At 53.8% G+C, this 17215-nt stretch overlaps 3 protein-coding genes across 3 annotated transcripts; 1 reads left to right on the top strand and 2 right to left on the bottom strand.

Moving 5' to 3' along the window:
* Positions 1–417: 417 nt before the first annotated feature.
* POLR3GL (RNA polymerase III subunit GL) lies at positions 418–6815 on the bottom strand. Its single transcript, XM_058821846.1, has 7 exons — positions 6661–6815; positions 5429–5558; positions 3777–3845; positions 3620–3676; positions 3474–3541; positions 1569–1682; positions 418–1487 (listed from the first exon to the last, which is right to left on the bottom strand). Exons 1-7 carry the CDS (start codon positions 6778–6780, stop codon positions 1401–1403), a joined length of 645 nt encoding a protein of 214 aa, XP_058677829.1. The 5' UTR covers positions 6781–6815; the 3' UTR covers positions 418–1400.
* Positions 6816–8704: 1889 nt separating this feature from the next.
* ANKRD34A (ankyrin repeat domain 34A) lies at positions 8705–11921 on the top strand. The gene is given in 3 exon segments (XM_058821744.1): positions 8705–8850; positions 9922–10904; positions 10907–11921. Coding segments are annotated over 2 exon segments (1230 nt in total). The 5' UTR covers positions 8705–8850; positions 9922–9995; the 3' UTR covers positions 11228–11921.
* On the bottom strand, positions 11698–17159 carry RBM8A (RNA binding motif protein 8A). Its single transcript, XM_058821745.1, has 6 exons — positions 17081–17159; positions 15537–15596; positions 15360–15437; positions 14106–14242; positions 12973–13109; positions 11698–12092 (listed from the first exon to the last, which is right to left on the bottom strand). Exons 1-6 carry the CDS (start codon positions 17145–17147, stop codon positions 12047–12049), a joined length of 525 nt encoding a protein of 174 aa, XP_058677728.1. The 5' UTR covers positions 17148–17159; the 3' UTR covers positions 11698–12046.
* Between the last annotated feature and the right edge of the window lie 56 nt (positions 17160–17215).

Here is a 17215-nt window from a genome sequence, read left to right as displayed (position 1 = left end):
AAAGTACATTTTTGCCCCCTCAAAAAGACATCTTGACCTACAAGAAGTTACATTTTCCTCCCCAAAATTACACTTTTCCTCCCCAAAAATCCGCCTTGCCACCCCAAAAAATAGTTTTCCCCTAAAAAAACTTCTTGATTTTTTTTTCAAACAAGTTTTTGTTTTTCAAAAACCATTTTTTCCACCCGAAAAAAACCCCACCTTCCGCTCCCCATAAAACTTTTCCTTCTAAAATATCTTTTCCTTCTTTATACAAACACATTTTCCACCTCAAAAAAAAAAAAAATCACATTTCAGCCCCCCCCAAAATCTTTTCCCCATTTTAATTCCTCTTAGCCTCTGGTAACCCCCTTATCCAAACCCCCCCCGTGCTAAAAAACACCAAAAGCTGAGCCAGAAATATCAAAAATATTTTTAAATTCACCCAAAAAAGCCCCAAAATTTGAGGGGGTCCCGCCCCCCCCACACGTCGGGCCTGGAGCGCCGGCGCCACCTGGTGGTGACAAAGGGAATGACAGGACAAGGGGGACCCCAAGGGCGGAACGGGGACCCCCAATGTCACCCCAATGTCCCCAAGGGATAACAGGGACCCCAATGTCACCCCAATGTCCCCAGGGGGACCCCAATGTCACCTAAGTGTCCCCAATGTCCCCCCAATGTCCCCAAGGGGGAAATAGGGACCCCAATGTCACCACAACGTCCCCAGGGGGACCCCAATGTCACCCCAGTGTCCCCAATGTCACCCCAATGTCCCCAAGGGGGAAACAGGGACCTCAATGTCCCCCCAATGTCCCCAAGGGGGGAATAGGGACCCCAACGTCACCCCAATGTCCCCAAGGGGACCCCAAAGTCACCTCAGTGTCCCCAAGGGGATAACAGGGTGTTCCCACTGTCCTGGGGAGGTGACAGGGACCCCAATGTCACCCCAATGTCCCCAAGGGGTAACAGGGACCCCAATGTCACCCCAATGTCCCCAAGGGATATCAGGAGCTGACAGGGACCCCAATGTCCCCAAGGGGGGGACAGAGACGCCAATGTCCCCAAGGGATATCAGGATGTCCCCTGGGGAGGTGAGGGCACCCCTGCCATGCCAGGGCTGTGGGACAGTGCCCATTTTTGGGGACAGTGCCCATTTTGGGGTGCCCATTTTTGGGGGTCAGTCCCCCTTTTGGGGTGCCCAGTTTTGGGATCAATGCCAGTTTTGGGGTCAGTACCCATTTTGGTGCGTCCATTTTGGGGTTCAATGCCCCTTTTGGGGTCAGTCCCCCTTTTGGGGTGCCCATTTTTGGTGTCAGTGCCCATTTTGGGGGTTCAATGCCCCTTTTGGGGTCAGTCCCCCTTTTGGGGTGCCCATTTTTGGTGTCAGTACCCACTTTTGGGGTTCAGTGCCCCTTTTGGGGTCAGTACACGGCCTCGTCGCCGTTGTCGTCGCTGTCGGGCGCGAAGCTCTCGCCGTTGTCGAAGTAGGACAGCACGTAGTCGGTCTCCTGAGGGGACAAAGGGGGCACGGGTGGCACCTGGGGACACCCTGAGCACCCACCAACCCGCCCAGGTCCCCCCTTCGTCACCTCCTCGTGCTCCTCCTCGTCGTACTCCTCCTCCTCCTCCTCCTTTCCTTCTTCCTCCTCCTCCTTCTCCTCCTCCTCCTCGGATGTCACCTCCTCCTCCTTCTTCTCCAGGCTCTGAGGGGACAAAAAAAACCCCAAATGCACCCACTGGGGGCACCCCCTGTGGAATTCACATTTTCCGGAACAATCCCTGCGACTTTCCCTGAAAAAATCCCAGGATTTCTCTCCTGGGAAGCTGAGAAACCTCAGAAAAAGGAAAACAATTCTGATCTCGTTTGCTTCTCCTGTGTTTTGCTAAACCTCAGAAAAAGGAAAACAATTCTGATCTCGTTTGCTTCTCCTGTGTTTTGCTAAACCTCAGAAAAAGGAAAACAATTCTGATCTCGTTTGCTTCTCCTGTGTCTTGCTCATGTGGAAGAAGTTTGGACTGTTTGATTCTGCTGGGAGTTGTTTTCACTAATTGGCTAATCAGTGCCAAAATGTGTCAAGACTCTAGAAAGAGTCACAAGTTTTTATTAATATTTTTTTCATTATTATATTTTATCTTTTTTTTCATTATTATCTTCTTATCTTTTCATTATTCTATTTTCTTACATACTTTTCAGTAGGTATCACTTCTGTATTCTTTAGTATAGTATAGCATTTTAAAATACAAGATAGTATTATAAATAATACTATATATTGTTATATATAGGATTAATATAATCTATAATCTATAATCTATAACATATAATATATAACATATAACATATAATATATAACATATAATATATAATATATAATATATAATATATAATATATAATATATAATATATAATATATAATATATAATATATAACATATAACATATAATATAATATATAATATGTAATATATAATATATAATATAATAATTAATAATTAATTAATAACAGATATATTAATATAACAATATTGCATCAATATTATATAGTATATTAGTATGTACTATAATATATAATATAGTATATATTATATATACTATAGTATGTATAATACTATATATTAGATATTTATTAATACTATATATTAAATAACACTGTATATAAAATATATAAATTATAAAAAGTAATAAATTAGCCTTCTGCAAACACACTATAGTATAGTATTTTAAAATATAATATAGTATTATAAATTACATTAGATTATGTATATATTATAAAGTTATATATATAAATTTATATAATATATATAAATTATAAAAAGCAATAAATTAGCCTTCTGAGAACACACTATAGTATAGTATTTTAAAATAAAATATAGTATTATAAAGTAATAAACAGTATTTTTAAATATAGTATTATAAAGAAATTAATAGTATTTTTAAATATAATGTAGTACTGAAAAGTAATAAATAGCATTTTAAAATAGAATACAGTATAATAAATAAAAACTAGCATTTTTCAATATAATATAGTACAATAAAGTAATAAATAGTATAATAAAGTAATAAGTAACATTTTCAATAGAATATAGTATTATATATTCTATATAATATTATATATTATATATATATTCTATATATATTCTATATAATTATATATTCTATTCCTTTATAATACTATATTCTATTGTATATATTCTATATACAATAGAATATAGTATTATAAAGGAATAAATAGCATTTTTAAATATAATGTAGTATTATAAATTATTAAATTAGCCTTCTGAGAACACAGTACAGTATAGTGTACTATAGTATTTTTAAATACAATATAGCATTATAAAGTATTGTAAATTTATATAGTATTATATAGGATCATAAAGTATTATAAATTGTATTATAAAGCGTTATAAATTTATTATGAAATAAATCAGCCCTCTGAGAGCCCGGAGTCAGGTCCCTCACCCCTGCCAACCCAACCACCCCCAGCCTCCCCTCCGTACCTCCAGCTTCTTGATGGCCTCCTCCTTGTCCAGTGCCACCTGCTGCTTGGGGACAGGCCCGGGGGTCCCTGGGGGGGCACAGGGCACTGTCACCCCCCAGGGGACAACGGGGACACGCGGGGTGGGGACAGGCCGGGGTCACTCACGGGCTTTGCGCGGCCGCCGCACGCGGATCTTCAGCTCCCGCGGGAGCCGCCGCCAGTCTGGGGGGGCAGAATTGGGCAAAACTGGGCAAAGGGGGGACCCCAAAAAACCCCCAGGTGCCCCCCAGGACCCCTCTGTGTCCCCTCCTGCGTCACCCACCTGGGTTCCAGTCGATGGCGTTGTCCACGGGGCTGGAGAGCTGGTACTTGTCCGAGTAGCGCTCGATGTCTGCGGGGGCACGCGGGGATTTGGGGACATTTCAGGGGATTTGGGGACATTTTGGTGGGATTTGGGGACATTTTGGGGGATTTGGGGACAATTTGGTGGGATTTGGGGACACTCTGTGGGGATTTGGGGACACTCTGTGGGGGTTTGGGGACATTTTGGGGGATTTGGGGACATTTTGGGGGATTTGGGGATATTCTGTGGGGATTTGGGGACATTTTAGGGGATTTGGGGACATTTTGGGGGATTTGGGGACACTCTGTGGGGATTTGGGCACATTTTAGGGGATTTGGGGACACTCTGTGGGGGTTTGGGGGATTTGGGGACATTTTGGGGGATTTGGGGACACTCTGTGGGGATTTGGGGACATTTAGGAGGATTTGGGGACATTTTGGGGGAATTTGGGGACATTCCAGCGGGATTTGGGGACAGCCACCCCCGATGGATGATGGCATGAGGTGGTGCAGCAAAGGGGAATAAAATGGGAATAAAATGAGGGAGGGGATAAAATGAGGGGGATAAAAAATGGGAATAAATAATGGGGGGATACAATGGGGGAATAAAATCGGGGGGATAAAATGGGGAAGAGAATGGGGGGAAATAAAATGAGAGGGAATAAAATGGGGGTAATAGAATGAGGGAGATAAATAATGGGAATGAAATGGGAGGGAAGAAAATGGGGGAGATAAATAATGGGAATAAAATGGGGGGAATAAAATGGGGGAGATAAATAATGGGAATAAAATGGGGGGGAATGAAATGTGGGGAATAAAACAGGGGGAATAAAATGGGAGGAATAAATAATAGGGGGAATAAATAATGGGAATAAAATGGGGGGGGATAAAAAATGGGGGGATAAAATGGGGAAGAGAATGGGGGGAATAAAATGGGGGGAATAAAAAATGGAAGGAATACAATGGGGGGGATAAAACGGGGCAATAAAATGAAGGGGATAAAATGAGGGGGATAAATAATAGGGAGAATAAAATGGGGGAGATAAATAATGGGAATACAATGGGAATACAATGGGAATAAAATGAGGGGATAAAAGGGGGGGGAATAAAACAGGGAATAAAATGGGGAGGAAGAAAACAGGAGGGATAAAATGGTGGGGATAAAATGGGGGGGATAAATAATGGGAGGAATAAAATGGGGGGAGATAAAACAGGGGGGAAGAAAATGGAGGGAGATAAAACAGGGGAAGAAAATGGGGGGATTAAAACGGGGGAAGAAAATAAGGGGCATAAAATGGGGAGGGGATAAAAGGGGGGGGATAAAACATGGGGGGATAAAATGGGGAAGACAATAGGGGGAATAAAATGGGGGGGGGATAAATAACGGGAGGGGCTAAAACGGAGGGGATAAATCACGGGAATAAAATGGCAATAAAATGAGGGGGAATAAAATGGGGGGATAAATAATGGGGCAATGGAATGGGATAAATGGGGGGGAATACAACGGGGGGATAAAACGATGGGGCTGGGTACTGCAAGGAGAGTTCTGGAGCACGCCGGGACGAGCCCCGTCCCGCCGCGGGGCACACCGGAGGCTGAGTCCGCCGCCGGTGCCGCCGGTGGTGCCGGTACCTCTGCGGGGCGCCCCCGGTTTGACGAAGTACGGGAGCCCCTTCACGGCCCGGCGCAGCTCCTGCTTCAGGGCCAGCATGTACTCGCCCTCCTCGCCGCCGGGCAGCGGCGCCGCGCGGCGCTCCAGGGCCTGCGGGGAAAGGGGGAAATGGATATTTTACCATTGCTTTTGGGCAAATGCTGAAATTAGTGTCACGCGAGTTATGATTTGATTAATTAGCGTGTTCTAGGTTTTATACATATATATATATATGTGTGTGTGTGTGTGTATATATATATATATGTATATATATGTATATATATATATGTATGTATGTAATGTATATGTAAACTTATATATACGTATGTAATGTATATGTATGTGTGTATATATGTGTATATATATGTATATATATGTATATATATGTATGTATATGTAAACTTATATATATGTATGTAATGTATATGTAAACATATATATGTATGTAATGTATATGTATATGTGTATATATATGTATATATATGTGTGTGTATATATATGTTTGTATGTATATGTATATGTGTACTTATATATACGTATGTAATGTATATGTATGTGTGTATATATATGTATATATATGTGTGTATATATATGTATGTATGTATATATATATGTATATGTATACTTATATATATGTATGTAATGTATGTGTGTATATATATATGTATATGCATATGTATATGTATACTTATATATATATGTGTAATGTATGTGTGTATATATATGTATATATATGTATATATATGTGTGTATATACATATGTATGTATGTATATGTATATGTATACTTATATATACGTATGTAATGTATATGTACGTGTGTATATATATGTATATATATGTGTGTATATATATATTAGATATATGTATTAGTATATATATTATATATTAGTATATATATTATTTATTAGTATATATATTCTTTGTAATAATATATACTAATATATAATATATAATATATAATGTATAATATATTATATGTAATATATAATATATTATATGAAATATATATTATATAATATATAATGTATAATATATAATATGTAAAATAATAATAATAATAATAATAATAATAATAATAATAATAATAATAATAATAATAATAATAATAATAATAATAATGACGATGATAATTTTTTCCTATTAAACTTTTCCAATTTTAAAACCAGCTGATGGCGTTTCCCCCCCGGGGCCCGCGTTACCGGAGGGCTCACCGGGAAGAGCGGCGCTGGCTGCAGGGTGGGCGGCGGCAGCGCGTCCCCCTTGCCGATGCCCACGGCCTCCACGTTAAACGTCATCTGCCCCCGGCCCCGGCCGCGGCCCCGGCCCGCCATGGCGACCCCGGCCCGCTGGGACAACCGGGGACACGTTTTCAACCTCAAAAAAAAAAATCACATTTCACATTTCATCCCCCCCCCAAACCCCTTTCCCTGTTTATAATCCTTCTTAGCTCCGGGTAAGCCCTTTATCCAACCCCCCCCGGGTAAAAAGCAGCGAAAGCTGAGCCAGAAGTACCAAAAATGTTTTTAAATTCACATAAAATCCACCCAAATAAAAAGCCCCAAAATTTGGAGGGGGTCCGGCCGGACCTGGAGCAGCGGCGCCGCCTGGTGGTGACAAAGGGAATGACAGGACAAGGGGGACCCCAATGTCCACAAGGGGAGGAAAAAGGGACCCCAATGTCACCCCAATGTCCCCAAGGGGGGAACAACGGGGACCCCAATGTCACCCCAATGTCCCCAAGGGGAGGAAAAAGGGACCCCAGTGTCACCCCAATGTCCCCAAGGGGAGGAAAAAGGGACCCCAATGTCACCCCAATGTCCCCAAGGAGGGGACAGGGAGCCCAATGTCACCCCAATGTCCCCCAAGGAGGGGACAGGGACCCCAATGTCACCCCAGTGTCCCCAAGGGGGGAACAGGGACCCCAATGTCACCCCAATGTCCCCAAGGGGGGAACAGGGACCCCAATGTCACCCCAATGTCCCCAAGGGGGGAACAGGGACCCCAGTGTCACCCCAATGTCCCCAAGGGGGGAACAGGGACCCCAATGTCACCCCAATGTCCCCAAGGAGACCCCTTGGCATCGCCGTTCTGCCCGGTGCCGGTGATGCCCCAAGTGCCGCTGCCCAGCTCCGTTCGCCCCTCGGTCCGGTCCCGGTGCCTCTTTCACTCACTCTCGGTCCCGGTCCCGGTTGTTGCCCCCGGGCATGGTTATCCCCGTCCCGGTTCCCCCCCGTTCTCGGTCCCGGCGCTCCCCGGTGTCGTTTCTTCCCCTTCCCCAAAGCTGCTGCCGGTGCTGAGCCCAGTCCCGGTGCCCCCCCGGTCCCCATCCTTGTCCCGGTACCCTGTCTCTGTGCACCACCCAGTCCCGATGGCCTCCCCCGGTGGCTCCCGGGCTCGGTCTCCGTCTCCATCCCCGTTCCTGGGTGCTCCCGGTGGTCCTCCCGCTCCCGGTATCCCCTCGTACCCCGGTCCCGGTCCCGATATCCCCTCGTACCCCGGTCCCGGTCCCGATATCCCCTCGTACCCCGGTCCCGGTGTCCCCCCGTGCTCCCGGCACCGCTCCCGGTCCCGGCCCCGCTCTGCGCAAGCGCAATCGCTCTCCACGTGTGCGCGGTCGCCGTGGCCCCGCCCCGCGCAGGGGGGGCGAGCTTGAGCGCAAGCCGCGCGCTGATTGGCGGGTCAGAACGAGGGGCGGGGCTTAGAGGGGGAACACTGGAGGGGGCGGGGCCGGGGCGCGGGGTGGGAACGGGGGGCTCAAAAAGGGGGATGAAAAATGGGTGAAAAACGGATGAAAAATGGATAAAAACTGGATCAAAAGTGGATCAAGAGGGGATGAAAAGGGGGTGAAAAAGTCCCTCGGCCCCTCCTGCCCAGACCCTCCCAGCCCCTCCGCCCCGGGGTAGCTCAGCCGCCGGTACCGGTGCCACCCCAGCCCTGCCATGCTGTGCCCCCCAGTCCCGCTGCCCACTGCCCCCAGCCCCACTGTAGGACCCCCCAGTTCCCCTACCCCCCTTGTACTCCCCCAGTTTCCGATGCTCCAGGGCCCTCAGCCCCCCCATTCCCGCTGCCCCCCGGTCCTGCTGGGCTCTGCCCCCCGCTCCCGCTGCCCCCCGAGAGCCCCCGGTGCCCCCCAACCCCCGATCCCCCCCCGTCACTCCCACGCAGGGCCGGGCTCTGGATGCGCCGTGGCTGATTCATCCCGCTCCAGCCCCCCCCCCCCCCCGCGCCCGCAGCTGCCAAAAATAGCGCTGCGGGAGGGGGGGGACCCTCCACAGCACCTCCCGCCGCCCCCGCCTCACCGGCGGCAGGCCGGGATGGCGGCCACGGGCCGCTGTCCCCGACAGCCCCGTCCCCGGGGCCGCGGGAACCGGGACGAGCGAGCCCACGCGCCGGTTGGCACGGTAAAACGGGGATGGAGAGGGGTGGGATGGGGGGGTCCCCGCTGAGAAGGGGGGGTAAGGGGACGGCCCCCCGGGTCCCGGGCTCGGGGGCGTCTCACGGAGGGGACCGGGAGGGTTTTCTCCCGTTTTACCGGCTGGTCGGAGCGGGATGAGCGGCTGTCGCCATGGGAACCGGGCGGGCGGGGATGGGGGCGCCGGTGGGGATGGGGTGTGAGCAGCAGTGGGGGGTACCGGTGGGGATGGGGTACCGGGAAGGATGGGGGTACCAGGAAAAATGGGGTACCGGGAAGAATGGGTGTACCGGGTATAATGGGGTACCGGGAATAATGGGGTGTGGGCAGAGATGGGGGTACCGGGCAGGGATGGGGTACCGGCAGGATGGGGGTACGGGCAGGATACCGGGCAGAGATGGGGGTACGGGCAGGGATGGGGGTACCGGGCAGAGATGGGGGTACCGGGCAGGATGGGGGTACCGGCAGGATGGGGTACCGGCAGGATGGGGTACCGGCGGGGATGGGGGTACCGGGCAGGGATGGGGGTACCGGCAGGGATGGGGGTACCGGCAGGGATGGGGGTACGGGCAGGATGGGGGTACTGGACAGGGATGGGGGTACGGGCAGGATGGGGGTACCGGGCAGGGATGGGGATACCGGCAGGATGGGGGTACCGGCGGGGATGGGGGTACCGGCGGGGATGGGGGTACGGGCAGGGATGGGGTACCGGGCAGGGATGGGGTACCGGGCAGGGATGGGGGTACCGGGCAGGGATGGGGTACCGGGCAGGGATGGGGGTACCGGGCAGGGATGGGGTACCGGCAGGGATGGGGGTACCGGCAGGGATGGGGGTACGGGCAGGGATGGCGCTGTGGGCAGGAGAATCAGGTGGGGCAAAGGGAGGAGAGAGAGGAGGATGAGGAGGGGGCGCAGGAAAGCATTTGAGGAATGGGGTTTGGGGGTGCAGGCACAGCCTGGCGAGCTCGGGAACCCTCATTTAGTGGGGAAACTGAGGCAGGGAGAGGGGACACCCCATCCTGGAGCTTTGGGGGTCTCAGCGCACCCTCTCCCCTCGCAGTAAGCGAGCGCCACCCGCACCCGCCGTGAGCCCGGCCATGCCCAGCGCCGCGGTGCCCCCGGGGGGCGCTCCCCATGATCCCGGCCGAGGGCTCGGCGCTGCTCCGCGCCGTCTCCCAGGGGAAATTCCGCCTGACCCGCCTGCTGCTCGAAGGGGGAGCCTACATCAACGAGGGCAACGCGGCGGGCACCACGCCGCTGATGGCGGCGTGCCGGGCGGGCTACGCCGAGCCCCCCGAGCAGCCGCGGATGGTTCAGTACCTGCTGGAGAACGGCGCCGACCCCAACATCCCCGACAAGGCGGGCAAAACCGCGCTGATGCACGCGTGTGCCGAGCGAGCCGGCCCCGCCGTGGTCGCCACGCTGCTCGCCCACGGCGCCGACCCCAGCGCCCGCGACTACGGCGGGGGCTCGGCGCTGGTTTACGCCCTGGAGCGGGGGGACCGGGAGACGCTGCAGGTGCTGCTGGACGCGTGTCGGGAGCGAGGCCGCGATGTCATCATCATCACCTCGGCCACGTCGCCCCGAGGCACCAAGACCACCCGGCAGTACCTGAACTCGCCGCCCTCGCCCGCTCTGTGCGCGTCCCCGTCGCAGGTGCAGGTGCGGGCGGCGGCGGCGTCGCCGGGCGCCGGCGGGAGGGATGAGGAGCGCGATGTGTTCCGCTTCCCTCCCGCCGCTCCGGAACCGGCCCGGGCCGGGCCCAAGCGGCAGCTGAAGAGGCTCAACTCGGAGCCGTGGGGGCTGGCGGTGGCGGGGATGCGGGGGGGACACTCGGAAGGGCCGCAGGGACCCGCAGAGGGAGCACGGAGAGCTTTAGATGAGATACGGGGACACCCGGAGGGGACGCGGGGACCCTCGGAAGGGTCGTGGGGTTCTCCTGAAGGGACATCGGGCCCTCAGGAGCAGCTGGCAGCAGGGCTGGAGGGGCTGCGGCTGCGCCCCCGCCGGCACAGCGTGGAGGGACGCGATGTCTCGGGGCTGCCCCGGAGCCGCCTGGGCAGAGCGGGTGCCCCCCCGTGCCCGCCCCGGGGCGCTGGGTTCCCCCCGATCCTCCACGGGGCAAACCCTTACGCCGGGACCCCGCTAACCCCGAGCTCGGTAGCGCTCCCGGGCCGCTGCGGCACCCGGCGGGGCTGCTGGAGCGCCGCGGCTCCGGGACGGTCCCGCCGGAGCCCCCGGGCCGGGCGGGGCTGCTGCCGCCGCTGCCGCCCCGAGCGCTGCTCCGCCGCCACTCCATGCAGCCGGAGGCGCTGCGGAACCTCGGCGCTTTCTGCGGGGGGCTGGGACCCGAGCCTGGCTCTTAGGGACCCCCCCCCTCAAGGCCAGGACCCCTTGGGGAAAGCCTGGCCCTGCTCTGAACCCTGCTGAGGGTCAATTGTTGCATTCCTCTGTCGGCACAAACTGCACGAGCCCCAGTTTGGGGAGCTGGTGGGCGCACCCCAACTGCCAGGGCCCCCCCAGGATCCCCCTCCTGCTCCTGCCTCATCCTCCCAGCAGCTTTTTCCCCCAGGGTTGGCGTTAAAGGCCCCAGTGTAGCTCAGTGGATGTGAGTGAGGGGTGGTGGGCACATCTGTGGGGTTGGGGGCACAGCTGTCGCATCCCAATCTCAGTTTTAAGGGAAAAAAAAAGAGGTTTTTTTGAGATCTGAGTTGTTCTACTGCCAGGTTGGGAGGGATCCCCAGGATCCTTGGGGATCCAGCAGCTTGGATGGAAAAGGATTTTAGGGAAAGGGGCACGGGAGCTTTAATGAAGGACAAAGAACAAGAAGACAAACTTAGACAAAATCTTGTTATTTGACACAAAACAAGGAATGCCCAGTGGGATAAATACCATGGGAGATTCAGAAACCATTTGCCTGGAGCATGGAAAAAAAAAAACCTCCCAGGATATTCTGGGATGGGGAGCTGGGAGGGATCCCCCCAAACCCAAGGGAAATCCCCCCCAACCCTCCGAAACTGCTGCTTCCCTCATACTTGTCCTTTGAAAACAATAAAATTCCAAAAACCCACATTTCCCCGGGGGCTGGAGCTGGCTTGGCTCCTCCAGGCTGTGTACAGAGCCCAGTTTGCCCAGTTTGCCACCAGTTTGGAGGTGGAACATCAATGGGAGGAGGTTTGGATCCATCATCGGCGGCGCCGGTCCGGGCTGCGGCTCCGCCGGCGGCCGCCCCTGGGAAAGAGGGAAAAGTGGGGAAGGGAAAGGGGAAAAAAAGGGGAAAAAGGGGAAAAAAAAAGGGAAAAAAAGGGTGAGGGAATGGGGAATGTAAAGGGGGAAAGGGAAGGAAAGGGGAGGGAGGGGAAAAGGGAAAAGAGGGTAAGGGAATGGGGAATGTAAAGGAAGAAAAGGGAAAAGAGAAAGAAGAGGGAGGAAAGAGGAAAAAGGGAGGGAAAGGGGAAAGGAAAGGAAAAAGGGAGGAAAAAGGGGAAAGGAGAGGGAAAAGGGGAAAGGAAATGGAGAAAAGGAGAAGGAAAGAGTACAGGAAATGGGGAAAAGGAAAAGGTGGGGAAAAGGGTACGGGAAATAGGGGAAAAGAAAGGGAAAAAGGGAGGGGAAAAGGTACAAGAAATATGGGAAAGGAGAGGGAAAAGAGTACAGGAAATGGAGGAAAGGAGAGAGAAAAGAGTACAGGAAATGGGAGAAAGGAAAGGGAAAAGGGAGGGAAAAGGATATGGGGAATAGGGAAAAAAGAAGGAAAAGGGTACAGGAAATGGGGAAAGGGACAAGAAAAGGGGAATAGGAAATGGGGGAAAGGGAGGGAAAAGGGAAGGGAAAAGGTACAAGACATATGGGAAACGAGAGGGAAAAGGGTACACGAAATAGGGCAAAAGAAAGGGAAAAGGGAGAGAAAAGGATACAGGGAATGGGGAGAAAGAAGAGGGAAGGAAGAAGCGCAGGAGAAGACCATTTTGGGGGTGTTTATCCCTATTTTAACCCCGCCACCCCCGGAACGGTGCGCAGGAATTCCCCCATTCCCCTCGCCCACACCTCCCTCCCATTGCCAGCTCCTGGAATTCCCTGGAGCTCCCCGGAGCTCCCAGGGTTTCCTCACCTCCTCTTGCCCTTGGGGGGGCCCCTGACGAAGCACCAGTCCACGCTGACCGGCTGCCCCATGAGCTCCTGCCCGTTGAGCCCCTCCATGGCCGCCTGCGCCTCCTTGTACGTCTCGTACTCCACCAGCGTGTAACCCTGGCAGCAACGGGGCACAGCGGGGTTGGCAACGGGACAGGAGCCAGGGGAACTCGGCCTTGGGGTGCACAGACCCCCCGACAGCCCGGGATTAGGATCGGGAACGGGACAGACACCAGGGGAACGCAGGTTTGGGGTGCACGGACCCCTTAACACCCCAGGTTTAGGATTTGGAATGACACAGGCACCAGAGAAACTCAGATTTGGGTGCACAGACCCCCAAAGCCCCAGGTTTAGGATTGAGAATGACACAGGCACCAGAGAAACTCAGATTTGGGGTGCACAGACCCCCAACGCCCCAGGTTTAGGATTGGGAATGACACAGGCACTGGGGGGAACTCCCAGCTCAGATTTGGGGTGCACAGACCCCTTAACACCCCAGGTTTAGGATTGGGAATGAACCTGGACATCAGAGGAACTCCCAGCTCAGACTTGGGGTGCACAAACCCCTTAACACCCCAGGTTTAGGATTGGGAATGAACCTGGACATCAGAGGAACTCCCAGCTCAGATTTGGGGTGCACAGACCCCCTGAGACCCCAGATTTAGGATTGGGAATGCCCCCCCAGACATTGGGAATTCCCAGCTCGGGTTTGGGGTGCACAGACCCCCTGATATCCTGGGTTTAGGATTGAGAATGAACCCAGAAAGCAGGGCAACTCCCAGCTCAGGTTTGGGGTGCACACACGCCCTGATACCTCAGGTTCAGGATTGGGAATGAGCCCAGACACCAGGGGAACTCAAATTTGGGATGCACAGACCCCCTGACACCCCAGATTCAGGACTGGGAATGCCCCCCTGGCATTGGGGGAATCCAGCTCCCACCCCAACCCCCAGCTCAGTTTTGGCTTTTGGGGTGCAGGAACCTCCCAATAAATCAAAGCTGAGCTGCAGATACCCCCATAACCCCCAGAACTGGGGTGCCCCCCTGGCACCTCATACCCTGGAGGCTGAGCTGGAGCTTGGGGGGGGTCCCCAAAAGCGCCCCCCTCCTCACCTTGAGGTAGCCAGTGCGCCGGTCCAGGTTCAGGTGGATGTTTTTGATCTCCCCAAACTCGGCGAATCTGTCGTGCACGTCCTCCTCCGTGGCCTCCTCGTGCACCCCTGTCACAAACAGGATCCAGCCCTCCACGGCTGGGCAGGGAAAACTGGGGTTACAGGGCTGGGAATGCAGACTTGCACCCCAAAATCCTTGTGAGGTTTGGGGGCAGGTGAGATTTGGGGGCTGATGCTGGGAAAGTGGGGAAGAATCATCCCAGCGTGGCCTTAATCCTTCTTTCTTGCTGTGCTGGGTCCCCCAGTTTGGGGTTTGTCACCCCAAAATCACTCCTTTTTCAGCTAGGAAAGGGAGATGAATGTCCAAAATCCCCAAATCCTGGGTGAGGTTGGGGAAAGCTGATCCCAGCAGGGCTGAACCCAAATCCAGATCCCATTTCCCATGGGGAAAGTGCCCCTGGGGACATTTGGGATGCCATGGGGCTCTTAGGAAGGAAAATCTCCCCCAGATTCCCTCATTTCCACTTTGGGAAAGGGGATTTGGAGCTGGGGTTTGCCCCTAAAATAAATCCTGGGAATGAGGGGAGGGGTTATCCCAGCCTAAAATAAATCCTGGGAATGAAAAGGGGAGGGAAGTGATTGTTCCAGCCTGGGAATGAGGGAAGGGATTTTCCCAGCCTGAAATAAATCCTGGGAAAGAGGGAAGAGGTTGTCCCACCTAAAATAAATCGTGGGGAGGGGAAGGGAAGAGATCCTGGGAATAAAGGAAGGGAAGAAAATTTATCCCAACATAAATTAAATCCTGGAAACGAGAGAAGGGAAAGGATTGTCCCAGTCTAAATTAAATCTTAGCAACGAGGGAAGGGATAGTCCCAGCCTAAAATAAACCCTGGGAAGCAGAAAAAGGGAAAGGGAAAGGGAAAGGGAAAGGGAAAGGGAAAGGGAAAGGGAAAGGGAAAGGGGAAAGGGAAAGGGAAAGGGAAAGGAAGGTCCCAGCCTAAAATAAATCCTGGGAATGAGAGAAATTTTGGGAAGGAAAGTTTAGGAAAGAGGGAAGGGAAGGGAAGGGAAGGGAAGGGAAGGGAAGGGAAGGGAAGGGAAGGGAAGGGAAGGGAAGGGAAGGGAAGGGAAGGGAAGGGAAGGGAAGGGAAAGGGAAGGGGAAGGGATTTTCCCAGCCTAAAATAAATCCTTGGATTGAGGGAAGGGACTGTCCCAGCCCCCTGAGAGCCCCGCAGGTCCCCAGTGTCCCCTCACATCTCTGTGGCCCCGGCTCGTCCCCGTCCTGCTCCACGCTGTCGTAATCTTCGCGCACCCGGGCGCGGGATCCTTCCTCTGGGGAAACAAAAACGGGGGGAAGAACGGGAGCCCCAAACTTCAGGGGTCACCCAGAGGGCCGGGGAAAGGCTCTGGGGGTGTTCTGGGGGGTCTCACCTGAGCCGAAGCCGCGGCCCTTCCGCTTCTTGGCCTTCTCTTTCAGCTTGTGGATGCTCTCTGTGGGAAATGGGGGTCATGGGGCCAGCAGGAGCAGGGAGACCCCCAGAGAGGGATGGGACCCCTCAGCCTGGCTGGGAGGGGCTGGGGATGACCCTGGGGTGGGAATGACCCCCCTGGGAATGACCCCCCTGGGATGGGAATGACCACTGGGGTGGGAATGACCTCCCTGGGATGGGAATGACCCTAAACTGGGAATGATCCCCCTGGGAATGACCACTGGGGTGGGAATGACCCTAGACTGGGAATGACCCCCCTGGGAATGACCATTGGGATTGGAATGACCACTGGGGTGGGAATGACCCCCCCTGGGATGGGAATGACCACTGGGGTGGGAATGACCCCCCCTGGGATGGGAATGACCCTAAACTGGGAATGATCCCCCTGGGAATGACCACTGGGGTGGGAATGACCCTAGACTGGGAATGACCCCCCTGGGAATGACCATTGGGATTGGAATGACCACTGGGGTGGGAATGACCCCCCTGGGATGGGAATGACCCTAAACTGGGAATGATCCCCCTGGGAATGACCCCCCTGGGATGGGAATGACCCTAGACTGGGAATGACCCCCCTGGGAATGACCACTGGGATTGGAATGACCACTGGGCAGGGAATGACCCCCCTGGGATGGGAATGACCCCCCCTGGGATGGGAAGGATATCCCTGAGAGAGACCCCTCAACCTGGCTGGGAGGGGCTGGGAATGACCACTGGGGTGGGAATGACCCCCCCTGGGAATGACCACTGGGACTGGAATGACCACTGGGCTTGGAATCACCCCTGGCTGGGAACGACCACTGGGCTGGGAATGACCCACTAGGAATGACCACTGGGCTGGGAATGACCACTGGGAAGGGAAGGGCTGGGAATGACCCCTGGGTTGGGAGCGACCCCCTGGGCTGGGCAGGAACCCCGGGCTGGGAATGACCCCCTAGGAATGACCACTGGGCTGGGAATGACCACTGGGCTGGGAATGACCCCCCTAGGAATGACCACTGGGCTGGGAATGACCCTTGGGATGGGAATGACCCCCTAGGAATGACCCTTGGGATGGGAATGACCACTGGGCTGGGAATGACCACTGGGCTGGGAATGACGTCCCTGGGTCGGGAAAATCCCACCCGGACCGAGCAGGACCCCCCGGTCCAGAAAGAGCCACCCCCGGGCAAGCCAGGACGGTCTCCCCCGTGACGGGAATGACACCCCCGGGGCCGGACAGGGCCCCCCGAGTCCCTCCGGGCCAGGAACGGACAGCAGGACCCATCTCCCACACCGGGAACGACCCCCCCGAGCCAGGCGTGAGCCCCCAGCACCGAGCAGGACCCCCTCTGGCACCGGAGCAACCCCCGCTCCGGGCCCGGGCTCTCCCTGAGGCCGTCGCGGCCGGAGGCGGCGGGAGCGGCTCCGCTGAACCGGGACCCGGCCGGATCGCTCGGCGGGGCCGCTCTGGGCCGGGCGGTACCGCCGCAGCCCCGCGCTCACCGTCCCCGTCCTCGTCCATAGCGAAATCCTCTCCGCCCGCCTCATGAAGATCCAGCACGTCCGCCATCTTGCCGGCAGTAGCGGGGCACGCCGGGAGCGCGCCGGAAGTGGGAGGGAACGGGGCGGAAGTACCGG

This window comes from Ammospiza caudacuta, chromosome 30 (genome assembly GCF_027887145.1).
Source record: "Ammospiza caudacuta isolate bAmmCau1 chromosome 30, bAmmCau1.pri, whole genome shotgun sequence".
NCBI classification, from domain to species: Eukaryota; Metazoa; Chordata; class Aves; order Passeriformes; family Passerellidae; genus Ammospiza; species Ammospiza caudacuta.
This window is presented reverse-complemented; position numbering and strand designations above follow the sequence as displayed.

Bases quoted from the DNA above. Each gene is read 5' to 3' on its own strand.
- RBM8A (XM_058821745.1), bottom strand. From the start codon at position 17,147: ATGGCGGACGTGCTGGATCTTCATGAGGCGGGCGGAGAGGATTTCGCT. The intron at 15,438-15,536 runs GTGAGACCCCCC...TTGTTTCCCCAG, and splicing joins GGGCCGCGGCTTCGGCTCAG to AGGAAGGATCCCGCGCCCGG. The intron at 12,093-12,972 runs GTGAGGAAACCC...CCTCTTTCCCAG, and splicing joins CCCCCCAAGGGCAAGAGGAG to GGGCGGCCGCCGGCGGAGCC.
- POLR3GL (XM_058821846.1), bottom strand. From the start codon at position 6,780: ATGGCGGGCCGGGGCCGCGGCCGGGGCCGGGGGCAGATGACGTTTAAC. The intron at 5,559-6,660 runs GTGAGCCCTCCG...CTTTCCCCGCAG, and splicing joins AGCCAGCGCCGCTCTTCCCG to GCCCTGGAGCGCCGCGCGGC. The intron at 3,846-5,428 runs GTACCGGCACCA...GTGCCCCCGCAG, and splicing joins ACCGGGGGCGCCCCGCAGAG to ACATCGAGCGCTACTCGGAC.